This window comes from Leptosomus discolor, unplaced genomic scaffold (assembly GCF_034619465.1).
Source record: "Leptosomus discolor isolate bLepDis1 unplaced genomic scaffold, bLepDis1.hap2 HAP2_SCAFFOLD_35, whole genome shotgun sequence".
Taxonomy (NCBI): domain Eukaryota; kingdom Metazoa; phylum Chordata; class Aves; order Leptosomiformes; family Leptosomidae; genus Leptosomus; species Leptosomus discolor.
The window spans coordinates 2,428,236-2,446,158 of NW_028237764.1; the positions used below are offsets into that span (position 1 = coordinate 2,428,236).

Consider the following 17,923-nt stretch of genomic DNA (forward strand, 5'->3'; position numbering starts at 1 on the left):
GAATAACCCCACACACCAGTAGAGGCTGGGGTTCGACCTGCTGGAGAGCAGCTCTGCAGGAGAAGGACCTGGGAGCTCTGGTAGACAACAAGTGGGCCATGAGCCAGAGATGTGTGTTTATGGCCAAGAAGGCCAGAGGTATCCTGAGATGTATCACAAAGAGTGTGGCAAGGAGTTCGAGGGAGGTTATTCTCCCCCTCTACTCTGCCCTGGTGAGGCCACATCTGGAGTGCTGTGTCCAGTTCTGGGCCCTCCAGTTCAAGAGGGACAGGGAACTGCGGGAGAAAGCCCACCAGATATTAGTAAGATGATGAGGGGGCTGGAGCATCTCCCCTATGAGGAAAGGCTGACAGACCTCTGTTCTTTACCCTGGAGAAGAGAAGACTAGAAGGGACCTTACCATTACTTATGAATATCTAAAGGGTGGGTGTCAAGGGGATGGTGCCAAGCTCTTTTCAGAGGTGCCCAGTGACAGGACAAGGGGCAACGGGCACAAACTGGAGCACAGGAAGTTCCACCTCACCATGAGGAAAAACTTCTCTACAGTAAGAGTGACAGAGCATTGGAACAGGGAGTCTCCTTCCCTGGAGATACTCAAAACCCACCTGGACGCAATCCTCCACGACCGGCTTTAGGCAAACCGGCTTTAACAGGGGGGTTGGAGTACGTGATCATCAGAGATCCCTTCTAACCCCCACCGTCCTCTGATTCTGTGATTCTTTCTGCAGTAGCTGATAGGTCAGCCCTTGACTCCTGGCTGGGATACGTGATTTTAGGCTCACCTCTGCCAGTGTCTCTGACAGGCCAGCAAAAGCACATTGATGGTGAGAATCCCCTTCCCTAAGAACGTGGTAGAGCCCTTCAGGAAGAGGGCATGGATAGGGGTTGTCACAGCTCTTCTGCTGTGGAGGGCAGCTTTGGTTGAAGTGTGGGTGAAGGTGGTAGGGTAGAAAACCGTGAGGGAGGTGAGCAAGAGAAACTGTAGTGGTGCTGAGTAGAGAGGAAGGATCACCTCCACCAACCCTCTGGCTGTGCTCTTCCTACTGCTGCCCAGGATGCTCTTGGCCACCTTTGCTGCAAAGGTGCTAAAGCTGGGAAAGGACAAGGTTTTGGGGAGCCCTCACAGCCTTCCCAGATCTTCTTGGATATCAGCAAGAAAATGCAGTGAGGCTCTACTCTGTTGTGCATGATGGGAGGATGAGGGCCAATGGGCACGGCCTGAAAGAAGGGAGGAAATACTCTCCTCACCAAGACAGTCAAGCATCACAGCAGATCTCCCAGAGAGCTGGTGTTGTCTCTGTACTTGGAGCTTTTCAAGCCCCAAATGAATGAAGCCCTGAGCGACCTGCTCTGACCCCAGAGGTGACCCTGCTCTGAGCAGCAGGTTGGCCTAGAGACCTCCTGAGGTCCCTTCCAGCAGGAATGATTCTGTATTTCCATCCAACACAGATCTTGCCTTCCTGAGGCAGGGAAATCATGCAGGTGCCTGCTGACCATTGACCTCAAACAGAAAGTTTGGTCGGATGACCTGTGGCTTTCTTGTCCCACTCCAGGCATTGTTGCAGAGATGCAGGGCTGCCTGGCAGGTACCCCCAAACAGCCCTCATCAGCTCCACGACATCACCTTTTCTTTTCTTTTTCCCTCACTTCCTGGGCACAATTTCTTCCCTTTGACCATCCTTGTACCCTCCCATGCAAACTGCCCACCTCTGCTTATCCTTTCCTCCCTGCTCCTACTCTGCCTTGCTTTGTACTTACCTTTGGTGTTTCGGAGCTGGACACCGTGGGAATGTGTCCCTTGGTCAGCAGTATCACTGAACAAGTGCCTCCTTTTATGATCTGTAGTGCCCTGCAATTCCTCATGCTGTTGTCTTGTCAGAGGCACCACAGGTCAGGGTGAGCCACCTGTGGGTGCAGATGAAGAGCTGGTCCAATGGTGCTTCACTGCTGGGGGACCTTGGAAATCTCTGGGATTTGGCACTAGAAACCCCAGGAAGCTTTGTGAGGAGAAGTGGTGAGTCCTTTATGGGGGCAGAGTGAAACCATAGCTGAGGGCAGGCTGGGAGCTGAGCAGCTCAGGAGTGACCCTGAGGAGAAGGGCCTGGGCACTACGAGGGATGCCAGAGGAGCCGGTGGTACACGCTCACCGTGTGGAAGGCCAGCTGCAGATGGGGCTGCAGAGACGGGGCTGCATTAGGGTGTGCGTGGCCACCCAGACAAGGGACATCTCATCCCCCTTGACTCAGCACTGGTGTGGCCACATGTGGATGACCAGAGTCTGACTTTGGAGCTCCGTTGTCTGGGGGAATGGGGAGGAAACGAAGGACTGCTGAGGAGATCTGCCAGGCTGGAGTTTGGAGCCTGTGCAGGAAGGATGAAGGTTCTGGGCTTCTTTAGCTTCTGAAGTGGAGGCTCAGGGCACAAGAGCAGCGTGCACCTGCTTGAAGGGTGGTTTCAGAGCTGACGGAGATTTTCTTGGTAGTGGGAAGAGAAGGAAACCTCCACAAAGTGCAGCTTGGAAGGTTCAGACTGGAGGTGAACCCAAAAGAGGTGTCACTGCAAGGGTAGCCTTGTGGTGCAAGAGGTCACCAAGAGGGGGTCTGTATCAGCCTATGGCTTTGTGTTTCATGGAATGGCCAGCGAGAGTGGAGAGACATGAGGGAAGGTGGAGAAATGGTGGGGTGAGAGCTGGGTGGGAAAGCAAACAGGGTGTCAACAGCCTGAAGGGAAAGAGGGGCAGGCTTGGGGCAGGGCAGGACAGCCTGCAGTAGAGATGGCCAAGGGCTGTAGCAAGGCTGAAAGGTCCAAGAGGCCTGAGGTCTTGGTCCTCTTGGCTAGAGCAGTTGCCTCTGCAAGTGAGGCTGGTGAGATGGAACTTGGAGGGTGTCAGGATGGGCCTTGGCAGGGCCTGAGGGTCAGGGCTTGGCCTTTCTGCTTCCTAAAGCAAAGCAAAGGGTTTTCTCAGCATTCCAGCCCCCTGCACAGGGCCTTGGCCTGCCTGCAAGCATGGCCTCCAGTGATCTGCTCTAACGAGGCCCTGGGGAGGCTTTGTCAGTAAGGGCCCTCAGGGGGGCCAGTCAGGGCTTCAAGGGACTTCTGGGCTTTGCTTCTGACTTTGACTTCTGAAGAGGTTTCTTCAGACTTCTCTCAGTACCTGAGGGTCATGGAATGAGCCCCAAATGCCCTAATGAGCTGTTTACCTTGTCATTTTCTTCAAGTCTTCAAAACTTGCACAGATAACTGGAGCTATTTCATAGTGTAGTTCAGGAGGAAGTTTTCAAAGTGCATCTAAGATTTTTTTTTTTTTTTTAAGGGTTACACCTTCTGCCTTTTCTTTCAGAGAAGGGGTTAGAGCAGCGTTCTCTAAGTGCTAACGATACCGAGGGTCTCCTCAGGAGTTCTGGACTGATCAGAAAGGCATTTTTTTGAGGTCTGACACTGTATGGACAACCTTACTCCTCACCTCCCCAACCCCATAGTTTTCCTCATTGTCCCCTTTAACTTGCATCACTTTTTGTCATATCAGCCTTCTCCCCTGCATTCTGCAGCTGGATGTTACAGCTCCATTGCATCATCTCCCGCCTGATCTCCTGACAGACCTGGCTGCACGCGGGCACAGAAGAACTTTCCTGATGTGTAGAGAACAGTGCGGCATGATAAAGTTTCATGAACAATAAAACACACTCTGCAAGCACATGCTCTGTCCGAGCTTTCTCTAATGAGCTTGAACTTCCTACAAGCGATAATCTGAGGAGAAATATCTACAGTAGGTGGATACAAGATAATTAGAAATAAAGACAATGAAAGAGTTGGCTAAGGACACAATCAGACTGTTGAAAGACAGGTAAGATTTTACTGCCTGAAGCTCAAAACAGCAACCTAGGTGAGAGGCATCTGAATGAACAAAGATTAAGGGGAGGAGGAAACCAGAGAGTAATGATCTGGCCAGTCTGCATCTGAAAAGATGACTTCAGAAATGGTCATTGTATCCTGAACAGGTGCAAATATCTGAAAGATTAAAGAAATTAGATCCACCATAGAACAGGAAGAACAGTGTTAGTGAACTCACAGGAGAAGATGGATATTTCTTTGGAATATCCCTTTGGAAAGGTTATGGGAATGGCAGAGGTCTCTTCTGAGAGAGGACAAACATCCATCTTTGAAAGAGGCCGAAAGTGCATCCCAGGGAACCCCAGACTGTACAAGCTCACGCTGGGGAGGAGTGTGACATCAATGAGAGTCCTCATGGGTGACAGTTCTGAGCACCTGCGAGAGAGTGACTGTCAACATGGACTCTCCAAGGGTCACTCGTGCCTCACCAACCTGACAGCCTGCACTTGTGCATGAGCAGATAAAAAGTGGCTGCCATTTGCCTCAGCTTCAGCCCAACCCTTGCCGTGGTCTCCCTCAATATTCTTCTACCCAAGTCAGGCCATTCCAGTCGGGACGGGTAGAGAAACATTAGGTTAAAACTGCATTAGGAAAAGCGTTGCTGGCAGGTGGAGGGAGGTGACCCTTCCCCTCCACTCAGCACTGGTGATGCCACACCTGGAGTGCTGTGTCCAGTGCTGGGCTGCCCAGGGCGAGGAAGTTGCTCATCTACTAAAGCACGTCCAGCAAAGGGCCACAGAGCTGGTTTAAGGGACTGGAGCAGCTTTCATAGGTGTTAAGGCTGAGAGTTGTGGGACTGTTCTGTCTGGAGAAGGAAGCGTGGAGGGATTTTATTAATGTATAGGAATACTTGATGGGAGGGCATGAAGACCAGGGAGCCAAACTTTTCTTGGTAGTTCCCAGTGACAAGGGGGTGATGGACACAGATATATAGACACGAAATTCTGTCTGAAACAGGTAAATGCTATTTGACTGGAAGGGTGGTCAACAACTGGAACAGAGTGCCCCAGTGGATTGGTGGAGTCTCCATCAACCGACCTTGACCAGATCTTCAGCAACCTGCTCCAGCTGGCCCTGTCTCAGCTGGGGTTTGGACTAAATGATTTCAGTGTCTTTAGATGACCATTGAATGTCCCTTCCAACCAAATCTATCCATGATTCTATGATTCTAAAAGCTCATTTTGGTGAGGAGTGTGCCATCAATTAAAGTCCTCTTGGGTGATGTTCCTGGGCCCCTAAAAGAGAAGAATGTGTCCAAATGCAGGCAGTATGGACTTAGCAAGGATACATACTGGGACGTACGTGGGGAACACACAGACCTTTTCTGGGTCCTGTTCAATTTAATACCTGTGTCCATGACCCAGAGTTGTCACCGTGTTTAACAAGAACAAATGTCAGATTCGACTCCTGGGATGAAAGAACACCAGTCACAAGTGTAGACTGGGAGAGGAGTGGTTGGAGAGCAGCCCTGTAGAATGGGATCTGGGGGTGCTGGTTGACAGCAGGCTCAACAGGAGTCACCAAGGTTCCCCATCAGCCAAGAGGGCAAACTGGAAGCTGGGGTGCATCAAACAAAGTAGAACCAGCCAGACCAAAGAGGGGATTATCCCACTCTGTTCAGCGTTGGTGTGGCCTCACCTTGAGCACTGTGTGCACTTCTGGGCCCCACAATTTTCAAGGATGTTAAGATACTTAAGGTGCTCAGAGGAGGCCAACAAAGCTGGTGGCAGGGCTGGAAGGCATGTCCTATGAGGAACGGCTAAGGAGAGTGGGTTTGTGTAACTTGGAAATAAAGAGGCTGAGGAGTGACCTCATTGCTCTCGACAGCTTCCTGAGGAGGGGACGTGGAGAGGGAGGTGCTGAGCTCTCCTCCCTGATAGCCTGTGACAGGGCATGTGGGAATGGTTCCAAGCTGCACCACGACAGGTTTAGACTGGACATTAGGAAGCATTTCTTTACCAAGAGGGTGGTCAAACCCTGCAACGGGCTTCCTAGAGAGGGGGTCAACACCCTAAGCCTGTCAGTGTTTAAGAGGCATTTGGACAACGCCCTTATGAATATGATTTATCTTTTGGTGAGAGGTGAAGTGGTCAGGCAGTTGGACTAGATGATCATTGTAGCCCCCTCCCTACTGAACCATTCTGTTCTATAGAGCTACCTGTACAGGGTGGATCCCTCCAGCACCCGGGCTCTGACACTCAGTCTCCTCAGTATGAGCCCCTGAGGCTACAATCCCATTCCAGATGCTGGTACAGACCATCTCAGTCTCACACACACACACAAACTCTGACCTCCAGTCACTCCCATCTCTCAGTTGCTGGCACAAATGACACAAGGGCTGTCTGAACCCCTGGTCCTGCTTAAGTTGCTGCACTCACACCCCTGTGCTCACAGGTTCACGCAGAGGAGAGATTGACTCACCCAGGAAAGAGTTAGAAATAAAGTTTCATGAGAAGACAGAACAGGTTATACTTGTCGGGGTCCTCCCCTAAACTTCCCATAATAAGTCCTGTGCAATCCAAAAATGCTCCTGCCCTGCATCCCAAAAGATGTCCTACACCTCAAGGCAAAAGTCCCCTTAGCCCAAGTGGCGATCCAGAAAGCTGCTCTCAGTGACTTCTCTTGATGGGTTTGACACCTGGAAATGGTGCTGATGGCTCTCCCAGGGCAGCCCTGGAAGGAGCTGGGACAACTTGTTCATGCCTCAGGAGCCTGTAATTTGGGTTCTCACCTGCCACTGTGCCTCTGTGCTCTTCTTAGTTTGCAGAGAAGGGCTCTTGATGAGCTGGTGGCTCTCCTGGGATGGGTCTGGGAGAGCTGAGGCAGGGTATTAGCTGAGCTACTCCTCCTGCCATTGGTAGTGCTTTCTTTGACTGTACAGATGAGCTTCGTATCACTTAGCCTGACATAACCCCACAAGAACATCAGCCTCCTGAGGCATCTGTGTTTTTGGAGGTCACACACATATGCACTGGTATCATTTAAGAGGTGACAGCAGGTCATTGGAATCAGTGTCCAGAAAGGCATCACGATGAGGGGAAAAGCTGTACTGTTGCACGAGCAACAGCTTTGTTCAGGGCCAGCATCACAGCCTTGTTTCTAAGGCTGTAGACGAATGGATTTAAGAATGGGTACAGGACGGTGTTCAGCAAAGCTACGATTCTGTTTGTCTCCAAGGAAACGTCTTCGGAAGGACACACGTAGAGAGCAATGCAGCTCCCATATACAATGGCCAAGGTGGTGAGATGGGAAGAACATGTAGTAAAAGCTTTTTTCCTCCCAGAGGCTGCTGGAAGGTGTAGAATACAGAGAAGGATGCCCATGTAAAATGCCAGAGTTAAACATAAGGAACTCAGTACGACAAATGGCAACAAAAAAGAGTCTAGTTTCCAAAACAGGCTGGTGTCAGAGCAGGACAATTTGAATAAGGGGGAGTTGTCACAAAAAAAATGGTGGATCTTGTTGGAGCCACAGAAAGTCAGCGCGTAGAGGAGGACCAGACGGTAACTCATGAGTGTGATGCCTGTGACCCAAGCAGCAACAACCAGACGGATGCAGAGCTGAGGCTTCATGATGGCAGCGTAACACAAAGGCTGGCAGATGGCAACATAGCGGTCAAAGGACATGACAACCAGAAGAGCCAACTCTGTGCAGCCCAGGGCAAAATAGAAATAGGATTGGGCAAAGCAGCTGCTTAGGGAGATTCTTCTCCTCCCAGAAGCCAGGATCACAACGAGTTTGATGCTTGTGGAGGATGTAAACCAGATCTCCAGGAAGGACAGGTTGCTGATGAAAAAGTACATGGGGGTTTGCAGGCGGTGGTCCGTACACACCAGGAAAATGATGGTCATGTTCGCCACCACTGTTGTCAGGTAGACGAGCAGAAGGACCAGAGAGAGAAACAGCTGTAGTCTTTGATCAAGCCCTGAGAAACCCTCTAGGATGAACTCAGTAACTGCACTTTCGTTTTCTGGTCCCATGCTCAATTTCAGTTCATCCTGATGAGACAGGAACCTGGCAAAAACCAACTGTGATAATTTCACCATCTGGGTGAATAGGTCTGTCCTTCCTTCTCTGCTGCTTTCCTTTCTTGCAGTCTTCCTATATGACACAGACAGAGACAGTCCTTCAAGCATTTCTCCCACCCCAATTTTTCTGTTTCGCATTTCAGTGGCAGTCCTCATAGAATTTGTTGTCTCTTTCTGCCCTTTCCAAACACTCACAAAGGATTTTTTTCTCCAGATCACATTTTAAAGAGGCTGTTAGCTATTTCACCCCATTCCTGGGTAATCCCAAATTCATTCACTCAGACCTATTGCAAACCTCTGTCACACCTATGTGCCAAACTCTCCTCTTTTATTGCACAAACATTAAACAATCAAAGAAATGAAATCAAATCAAATCTGTATGGTGAAAGCTGTTCTTTCTACTTTTCAATACTTGCCTTTTTGGGCTAGGAATCGCCGAGAATATGTTGATTTCAAAATAAATAATATCAAGTATCTTTTCTGTAATCCTCCGCGTTCTTCCATAGCTTCTTGCACTCTGTTTCTTCAGGAAAGGGCAGGGGGGTGATGGGGGAATAAGGACCAAGTCTAACTTGTCTTCCTTAGTACTCTAAATAGCGACTGAAATTTTTTATGGTTCCACACAGTCTCATCTGACATCTGCCTGCACAGAAACGCAGTTATTTCCAAACAGCTGCTCATTGCTATTACCCTCAAATGTCCTGACCTAAAGGCAAAGCAAGGTGCCTGGAAGAGATTTGTAAGCTTTGTTTTGTATGCCAGTTATAGGCTGGGAGGACCCAGCCTCTCGTGTTTTCTCTTGTCTCCATTGAGTATAGAGGGAGCCTCTGGGAAACAAGTTCTCACAGGCACCTGCAGCACAGTCGGTGACACTCACTGTTCAAGTCTCAAATCTCGGATGTACCCAGTTATTATTTTTTAAAATCAAAATACGCATCTAACAGAAGGAAGCATGAGAGAAGTATATACAATAACTACCGATGTTTTCCCCTTCATCTTTACTGTTGTTTTTAGACATAGAAAGGAGCAGAGCATATGAGACCAGACACAGGATGATTCACAACTCAAGGGGAAGAGAGTGAGGAGAGGAGCTGGTGGGTTTGAAGCAGTGAAACAAAAGTTCTCCACAGGCTGTGTTGTCCCCTCAGGCTCTGTCCCAGGGCAGAATGGGTAGCATTACGGAAGGAGCAAAATGGGAATTTCAGCATAGGGTGGTGCTCTACGTTGGCACGACATTTCAGCTTGGGGCTCAGGCTAGTCTTACATCCCAAATGCCCGACTTGTTCTTTGCCTCTAGTCTGGCACAGGGGAAGCTCTGCACTGGGTTCGCCTGGAAAAGTTTCTGAGGTTAAACCACCGGCTGCATTTGAGCAAAAGCTCAAGCTCAGTCACCTCCAGCAGTTTGAGCGTGGTGAATCGGTGAATCAGAGGTGGCCACCCCAGTTTCCATTTTCTGGGTCAGTTCAAACACTCAAAGGCTGGTGTCTTCTTACTCCATTGGGTGACACCTAAATTATCTAAAATTATTCTTCTCCTGAAGGCACCTCCTTATGTGAACCTGCAAATTTGCAGACAGATTCTGTTCAGGCCCAGCATCATCAAACACGCAGCCAGCATATGCGATAGGGAGTGAAGAAATAGAGGATATGAAGGCGAAGGATATCCGGGTGAAGAAGGCCTTATTGTGGCTTTGCACAGAGGTTATCCTCAGGATGGTGCCTCTCATGGAGGCAGAAACCACAGCAGTCCCTGTGAAGGAGCTCAGCAGCACAACGGAGGAGAGAGCAACGCTCCTGGTTCATAGTAGCTGGTGCCCGTGCGGGCTCCTCTCAGCAAAGGGATGATGCCCCAGAAGAAGCAGTCTCTGCACTGGGCACAGAGGGTCTGGTGGCACACAAGATGGTGAGGCTGAGCATGGGCAGAGGAGCCATTCCCCAGCAGGTGAACACGAGCACGGAGCACAAGCAGGAGCTGGCAAAGACAAGAGCAACGCGAGGGCTTGCAAATGGCCCTGCAGCCATCGAAACACGTCGCAACACCTCGGTTAAACTCAGCCGTGCCCAGGGAGACAGAGAATGTCTGCGGCTCGTGAGCAGCCACAGAGATCTCTTAGTCTGCAACACGGGACTGACAAACATGTCAAGGGGAAGGACCAAAGTGAACCAAATCCATGGATTGATGCTGCAGGGGATGCAAGACCCCCTCATGACCTTCACCCCAGATGAGCCTGAGAGGGGAATGGGATGGGACCCTCTGTCTTCCCAGCTGTGTACGTGCTGCTGGTGGTGTGGTGGCTTTAAAGGTGCTATGCCTTGCGGGAGCTGATTTGTGTATGGTCGGGTGTGTCCATCTTCCATCCCTTGTTTTGTGGGGCTCCAGTCACTGTCCACGCCAGGCACAAACCACCCCTGGAGATCCCCCACGCTCTCCAGGCAGCTCCCCACTCCTCTCCTGGAGGATGTTTGTAGGACTAAGTCAGAGGTAACCGTTGGAAGCCCACCAGACACTGTTGCATTGAGGAGGAACGAGGAGAGAAGGGATGGAAAGAGTTAGTGGGATTCAGGCAGATCCTGCCCTGAGCCATGAACAAGAGTAAAGGAAGAGAACAGGGAAGGAAACAGGTGCAGACCTTGACATATGAGAGGAACTCAAGTCTGCATGACAGCACCCAATGGTGCTAGTGGTAGAGGCACGTGGACAATGCCTGTACACCAATCACAGCTTCCCTAGTGGGGCGTGTGTTAGTAGAGAAAAGTATATAATGATGCTGTAACAAACAATAAATGTCTTCAGTTTATCCCAAATCGTAGTCCGTGTCCTCAATCTCCACACCGCTCTGCGCATCCCTCCTGTCCCAGAGCCAGAAACAGGCCACTGAGAATATTCATCCAGCCGGCATGCTGAGGAGATCCCCAACCTGGGCACTTTGCAGACCCATGTGCCAAGCTTGCTCCCCACGACAGCAGGAGACAACCAGCCTAGGGGATCCTCAGGAAGGTCCTTTTGACCCAGGGAAAGGGCAGCCTGACCTGAGCTGACACCCACACCAAAGGGTTTCTCTTTCCATGTCCCCCCTGCACACACACACGGTGCCCTGCTCTTCTCCCGGTACATCCCATCTCCCCACAGAGACTTTTCCCTACAGAGCTCATCTCTGCTGACCTGGACGGCCATTCCTGCACCCCCTCCCCAGGCTTCCCACAGACCTTGAACTGGTGGTGCTGCTCTGCAGAGCAAGTGGGCTGTGGTGGCCAGGGCCGTGCTGGTGAGGCTGAGAGGCAGACCCAGCTCAGGGTGGCTACTGTCCCCTCCACCTCAGCACACAGACACTGCGCCAGCACCTCCACAGAAGATGTTGAGATAGGAACTCAAACAAACAAGTCAGTGCAGGGTCCTTTATTTGGTTTAAACACATAGAGAGCAGAGCTCCTTATTTACAAAAATTCTCTGGGGCACACAAGGCAGGCAGACACTAACACGGAAACAGGATGAAGAATAAGGGAAGGGTTTGTGAACATCATTGATACAACCAAGAAAATCTAAACACAAAGAAATCAAATCAAACAACCTTCTAAACCTACAGACTATGCCAGTAGTGAGTTCCATTACTACTGATAGGCAGGGGAAGATGGGCAGTTCATTGCTGCTTCTGAACAAAAACCAGTCATCAGTTTCCTCAGGGCGTCCTTGAGCTCCTGGTTCCTCATGCTGTAGATGAGGGGGTTCACTGCTGGAGGCACCACCGAGTACAGAACTGCCATCAGCAGGTTCAGGGATGGGGAGGAGATGGAGGGGGGCTTCAGGTAGGCAAAAAAGGCAGTGCTGACAAACAGGGAGACCACAGTCAGGTGAGGGAGGCAGGTGGAAAAGGCTTTGTGGCGTCCCTGCTCCGAGGGGATCCTCAGCACGGCCCTGAAGATCTGCACGTAGGACACCACAATGAACACAAAACACCCAAAGGCTAAACAAGCACTAACCACAAGTACCCCAGCCTCCCTGAGGTAGGCGTCTGAGCAGGAGAGCTTGAGGATCTGGGGGATTTCACAGAAGAACTGGTCCACAGCATTGCCCTGGCAGAGGGGCAGTGAAAATGTATTGGCCATGTGCAGCACAGCGTAGGGAAAAGCAGTGCCCCAGGCAGCTGCTGCCATGTGGACACAAGCTCTGCTGCCCAGGAGGGTCCCGTAGTGCAGGGGTTTGCAGATGGCAACGTAGCGGTCGTAGGCCATGACGGTGAGAAGATAAAACTCTGCTGAAATGAGAAAGAAAAACAGAAAGAATTGGGCAACACATCCCCAGTAGGAGATGGCCCTGGTGTTCCAGAGGGAATTGGCCATGGCTTTGGGGAGAGTGGTGGAGAGGGAGCCCAGGTCAAGGAAGGAGAGGTTGAGGAGGAAGAAGTACATTGGGCTGTGGAGGTGGGGGTCACAGGCTATGGCAGTGATGATGAGTCCGTTGCCCAGGAGGGCAGCCAGGTAGATGCCCAGGAAGAGTCCAAAGGTCAAGAGCTGCAGCTCCCGTGTGTCTGCAAATGTCAGGAGGAGGAACTCTGTGATAGAGCTGCCATTGGACATTATTTCACTGCAGGAATGGGAGACTGTTGAAAGAGAAGAAGATGTTGACAAGCCAGAACAGGTTCCTCTGAGCCAATCTTACGCCATATCTCACAAAAACCACCACAATTACTTCTTTCTTTTGGGGGAACTTCAGCCAGTTCCTTTTTGTGCGGTCAGGATTGACCGGCAGGGGCTCTGCCCATGGGCTCCAGAGAAGTCAGACCTGTGCTATTGCAGTGGGGTCAAGCAGCCTGTGCATTCGGTAGGTGTTCCTGGCAACGGGTGCCTTCAGTTGAGTGAGAGGTATTTGCCTCAGTGACCTTGTGGCAATTGTCCCTATTTATTGCAGTGTGATGGAGTCAGCACCCAGACCTGCTGTGTCTGAGAGGGAAGAGCCCAGGGAGGGACCCAGCCCTTCCAACTCTGCTCTCCTGAACAGCAAAGTCTGCAAAGGGATCACTCACAGTTGACACAGAACCTTTCTGACCCCCATTTTCCGTCTCCAGGCTCTCTCCAGATGTACTAACAGCAGCGTGCCTGTGGAGGAGAATGGGGCTGTCACTAGGTTCCCATCCTCCCCTGCTGAAATGCCCCCAGCACGGGGGAAGGGCACTTCAAGCTCTTCATCCCACAGAGATGCTCAGTTGCTCAAAAGACTGTGCCCAGCATCTCCTGAAGGGAGACTCAACTTGTTTCTGTGTCCCACACACTGCGTTGCCCAGAGGCCCTAAGGATCTATGTCTCAAATGCATCTGAGACACCTCAAAAATCCCCCTAAATTCCAGGGCTTTCACAAGCAAAAGAAGGAAGAGCAGGAAGAGGAGAAAAAAAGCTGAGCAATACCCTGATCCTTCTGTGAGTGGGGAACAGGAGAGGAAGACAGCTGGCACTGGGGAAAATATTCTCCTTACACAGCAGAGCACAGGACCTCCACGTCGGTGACATCCCAGGCCAGCTGGTCTCAGACCCTTTTCTCTGCAGAAGGAAGACGTTTATGTGTCAGGAGAGATGCATCTTTACTGGAGGTCTGTCCTTCCACCGACATCTTCTCCCCACAGCTCCATGGGAACAACCTGAGGCAGGATGAGTTCTGACTCTGGCTGATGACAGAATTCCCGCCTCTGGTCAGTGCTCCCCTGGGTGAAGAGACACTGCTTTGAAGGACAGCCCTGGGCACCCCTGGCTGCACACCCACCTTCACACCCCACAGCCATCCCCACCAGAAGGCAGCCGTCATGCCCTGTCCCTCTCACACCGCAGGAGGGAAGCCCTGCTCTGCAGCCCGGCTTCCTCTTCTGCATCACAGACAGATCCCAGAGGTTGCACACATTCAGGAGATCCTGCAAGGAGCCACCGACACATCACCCTGCACCCAGAGACTTACTGTGTCAGAGGCTGGGAAGAGTTCTCCTCCAGTGAGCTCTCACCCATCCTCCCCCTCTCCCCTGCCTTTAACCTCTCTCTGCCCCGCTCCTTTCTCCTTGGTGCCCACTGGCAGCCCCCTCAGCCCTGCTGCGCTTGGCAGAGCAGCTGCTGCTGGGCAGAGCTGTCTCCCTGCAGCTCTGCCTGCTTGCTAGGAGCTCTCTCTGTCGCAGGAGCCCAGCCCAGATCAGCAGCACAGCAACAGCCCAAAAACTTTTTAATGATCTCTCTGGTGGTTTTGGTGCCAAGTCTGTGAAACTCAGACGATGAGGGGAAGTTGAGGAAACCTCTCAAGGAGTCAAAGTCAGATGTAAACTCCAAAGTTTCTTGGAGCACTAATGGCTTCCACTGAGGGACGTTACTGACAAAGCCTCCCTGGGGGCTGGTTGAAAAAGAAACCTGGAGGTAGTGAGGACAGGTAGGCAAAGATAAGGCGAAGGTGGCTCAGATGCTGAGTAAAACTTGGTGTGCTTTATCAAGCCAAAAGACCAAGCCCTGACTCCCCAGCCCCTGCAAGGCAGACCCTGTCCCTCAGCCATTCCTCAGGGTTCTTCCTGGGGCAGGGTGATGTGGGGATGTGCAGTGACAAGGGCAGGGCCAAGGTCCTCTGCTTCTGGGTTTGTCCTGGATGGGCTGAGGAGGCACTGAGGTGCTGGTGCCGTAAGGTGAAGGGGTCTTCTGGTAGGCCTTGGGGGTTGAGACAACAGCCCTAGCCAAGGGGAGAAAGACCTCGTCTCTCTTGGGGGCTTTGTGTCTTGCCAGAGCCCTTGAGCGTCTCCACCACAGGATGTCCTACAGTGTCCCACACCTGCGCTTGCCATTGCACCGTGCAGATCAGACTGTCCCCAGGAGAGGCCTGAGCAACGCCTGAGGGACATGTTCTCCCTAACCAGAGGCTGGAGGTCAGGACCTGTAGCCTTCATGGAACACCCCCAGCTTTCCTCAGCATCAGAGCCACCTTGACCTTGCCCTTGCCTGCCTGGGACGAAGGGAGCTCCTGGCAAGAGGGCAGTGCTGCCAAGAGCTCTGGAGTGTCCCTCTCCTCCCACAATCCCAGAACCAAGGAGGCTGGAAGGCAGCCAGCCACCACCTTTTCTGGGCTTCCCCTTCATGCTTGGTTTTTATCCAGCAGCTCCTTTCTCAGCCATGCCAGCCTCCTGCCACCTTGATGTGACTTCCAGAATGTCAAGGTGGACCATTCTGGATCATGAAGAGGAGATCCTTGATATCAAAGAGCTCTCTACATCCGTCTTCTTAGCATGGCTGTAACCCAGTGGTTCTTCTAAGGAGGTTAATCAGCAGGCCCTCCAGAAGTGCTGGGTTTTTCCTTCTTCCCTTTTTCTCAGTATCCTCAACTCTAACTTCTCACCCCTGATTTTTCCATTCCTGACCAGCTCTTCTTTGTTTGTAAGTGTTGTGGGTTAACCCCAGCAAGAATTTGGGCACCACCCTGCAGCTTGCTTACATCCCTCCCAAGCCTCAGTTGGACAGGGGAAGAGAAAAGAAAAATAAAAGCAAGAATACTTGAGGGGTAGGATGATCGTATGGGGTCATTGGCCTGGTTGTGTCTCCCCCCAACCTCTTGCACCCTCACCACTTCAGTCTATTCACTGCATGTGCACAGTCAGAAACAGAGCAGGACTTGACACTGTGCAAACACTCTTCGGCAACAGCCAGAACATTTGTGTGTTCTCAGCATTGTTCTGGTCACAGATCTGAAACACAGCACCATGGGAGCTTCCATGAAAAAAAATAAGTCCAGCCCAGCCAGACTCAGTCCAATCTCCACCCTGATTCCATTCCATTTCTGTCATAGTCAAGTCCCACACTATCCAAAAGACCTTCATATGCAACCACTCCCTTCCAATCACGCTGTTTACAGACAACTATCACTGCTTTAACTGTGGGCCACCCCTCTCAAATGTCCATGAAATTGTCAATGAAGTGTCCACTGAGTCCATGCCGTCCATAGCTTGGGTTCCTTTTGGTATGATGGTTACTCAGGAGAGGAAAGGTGTGTTGTGTGGAGTTACTGGTCATTACAACTGGCTCAGGTTGGGTCAGGGTAACTGGCTGGACGGCAGAGCACAGGGTTTGTGGTGAATGGAGATCAATCCAAATAGTGGTTTGTCACAAGCAGTGACCCCCAGGGCTCAGTGTTGGGACCTGTCTTGTTTAACATCTTTATCGATGATCTGGATGAGGGGACTGAGTGCTCCCTCAGTGAGTTTGCAGATGACACTAAATCGGGTGGGAGTGTTGATCTGCTCGACAGTAGGGGGGTTCTGCAGTGGGACCTGGACAGGTTGGATCCATGGGCTGAGGCAAATGCCATGAAGTTCAACAGGGCCAAGTGCCTGGGTCCTGCACCTGGGTCACAACAACCCCACGCAGAGCTACAGGCTTGGGGCTGAGTGGCTGGAAAGTTGCCAGGCAGAAAAGGCCCTGGGGGTGCTGCTCAATAGTAGGTGGAACATGAGCCAGCAGTGTGCCCAGGTGGCCAAGAAGGCCAACAGCATCCTGGCCTGTATCAGCAATGGTGTGGCCAGCAGGAGCAGGGAGGCAATCGTGCCCCTGTGCTCTGCACTGGTGAGGCCACACTTCAAATGTTGTGTGCAGTTCTGGCCCCCTCATGCAAGAAACACTCTGAGGTGCTGGAGCGTGTCCAGAGAAGAGCAACGAAGGTGGTGAAGGGTCTGGACAAGAGGTCTTGTGAGGAGCGGCTGAGGGAAGTGGGGTTGTTCAGTTTGGAGAAGAGGAGGCTGAGGGGAGACCTTATTGCTCTCTACAACTACCTGAGAGGAGGTTGTAGTGAGGTGGGGGTCAGTCTCTTTCCTCTAGTAAGAAGTGATAGGACAGGAGGAAATGTCCTCAAGTTGCTCCAGGGCAAGTTTAGTTTGGACATTAGGAAACACTTCTTTACTGAATGAGTGGTCAAACACTGGAACAGGCTGCCCAGGGAAGTGGTGGACTCACCATCCCTGGAGGTGTAAAAACCACACGATTCCATGATTCTATGATTGTTGCACTTGCCCAGATTTTTGCAAAGCTCAGTTAGGTGATATCTGCTGCAGTACTTGCTAAAATAGACAACTACAACTTGCTGTCGATACTAAACCGGGAGGAGTGGCTGACATGCCAGAAGGCTGTGCTGCCATTCAGCGAGACCTGGACAGGCTGGAGAGCTGGGCAGAGAGGAACCTGAGGTTCAACAAGGGCAAGTGGAGGGTCTTGCACTTGGGGAGGAATAACCCCATGCACCAGCTCAGGCTGGGGACGTCTTGGAGAGAATCTTTGTAGAGAAGGACCTGGGAACTATGGTGGACAGCAAGTTAACTATGAGCCAGCCATGGGCCCTTGTGGCCAAGAAGGCCAGTGGTGTCCTGGGGTGCGTGAAGAAGAGTGTGGCCAGCAGGTGGAGGGAGGTTCTCCTCCTCCTCTACTCTGCCCTGGTAAGGCCACATCTGGAGGTCTGTCCAGTTCTGGGCCCCCCCATTCAAGAGGGACATGGAATTACTAGAGAGAGTCCAGTGGAGGGCTACAATGATGAGGGGACTGGAGCATTTCTCTTTTGAGGAAAGGCTGAGAGCCCTGGAACTATTTAGCCTGGAGAAGAGAAGACTGAGAGGGGACCTTATCAACACTTATCAATAGCTAAAGGGCAGGTGTTCAAGAGGATGGGGCCAGGCTCTTCTCGGTGGTGTCGAGCTACGGGACAAGAGGTAAAGGGCAAGAACTGCAGCACACGAAGTTCTGTCTCAACATGTGGAGAAACATGCTTATGTTGAGGGTGACAGAGCACTGGCACAGACTGCCCAGGGAGGTGGTGGAGTCTCCTTCTCTGGAGATATTCAAAACCCACCTGGACACAGTCAAGTGTCACCTGCTCTAGGTGAACCTGCTTTAGCAGGGAGGTTGGACTAGATGATCTCCAGAGGTCTCTTGCAGCCCCCACCATTCTGTAATTCTGTGATTCTGTGACCTTGAGGAGAGGAGCCTGGGCATGATGAGGGATGCCGTATTAGC

General features: G+C 51.5%; 2 protein-coding genes across 2 annotated transcripts; both read right to left on the minus strand.

Annotated features, from left to right (window-relative positions):
- Positions 1–6,917: 6,917 nt before the first annotated feature.
- LOC147413013 (olfactory receptor 6E1-like) lies at positions 6,918–7,937 on the minus strand. Its single transcript, XM_086480878.1, has one exon. The coding sequence runs from the start codon at positions 7,935–7,937 to the stop codon at positions 6,918–6,920; it is 1,020 nt and encodes a 339-aa protein (XP_086337004.1).
- Positions 7,938–9,748: 1,811 nt separating this feature from the next.
- On the minus strand, positions 9,749–12,493 carry LOC104340744 (olfactory receptor 14A16). The gene is made up of 2 exons (XM_086480880.1): positions 11,581–12,493; positions 9,749–9,930 (listed from the first exon to the last, which is right to left on the minus strand). The coding sequence occupies exons 1-2, from the start codon at positions 12,491–12,493 to the stop codon at positions 9,749–9,751; spliced, it is 1,095 nt and encodes a 364-aa protein (XP_086337006.1).
- Positions 12,494–17,923: the final 5,430 nt, after the last annotated feature.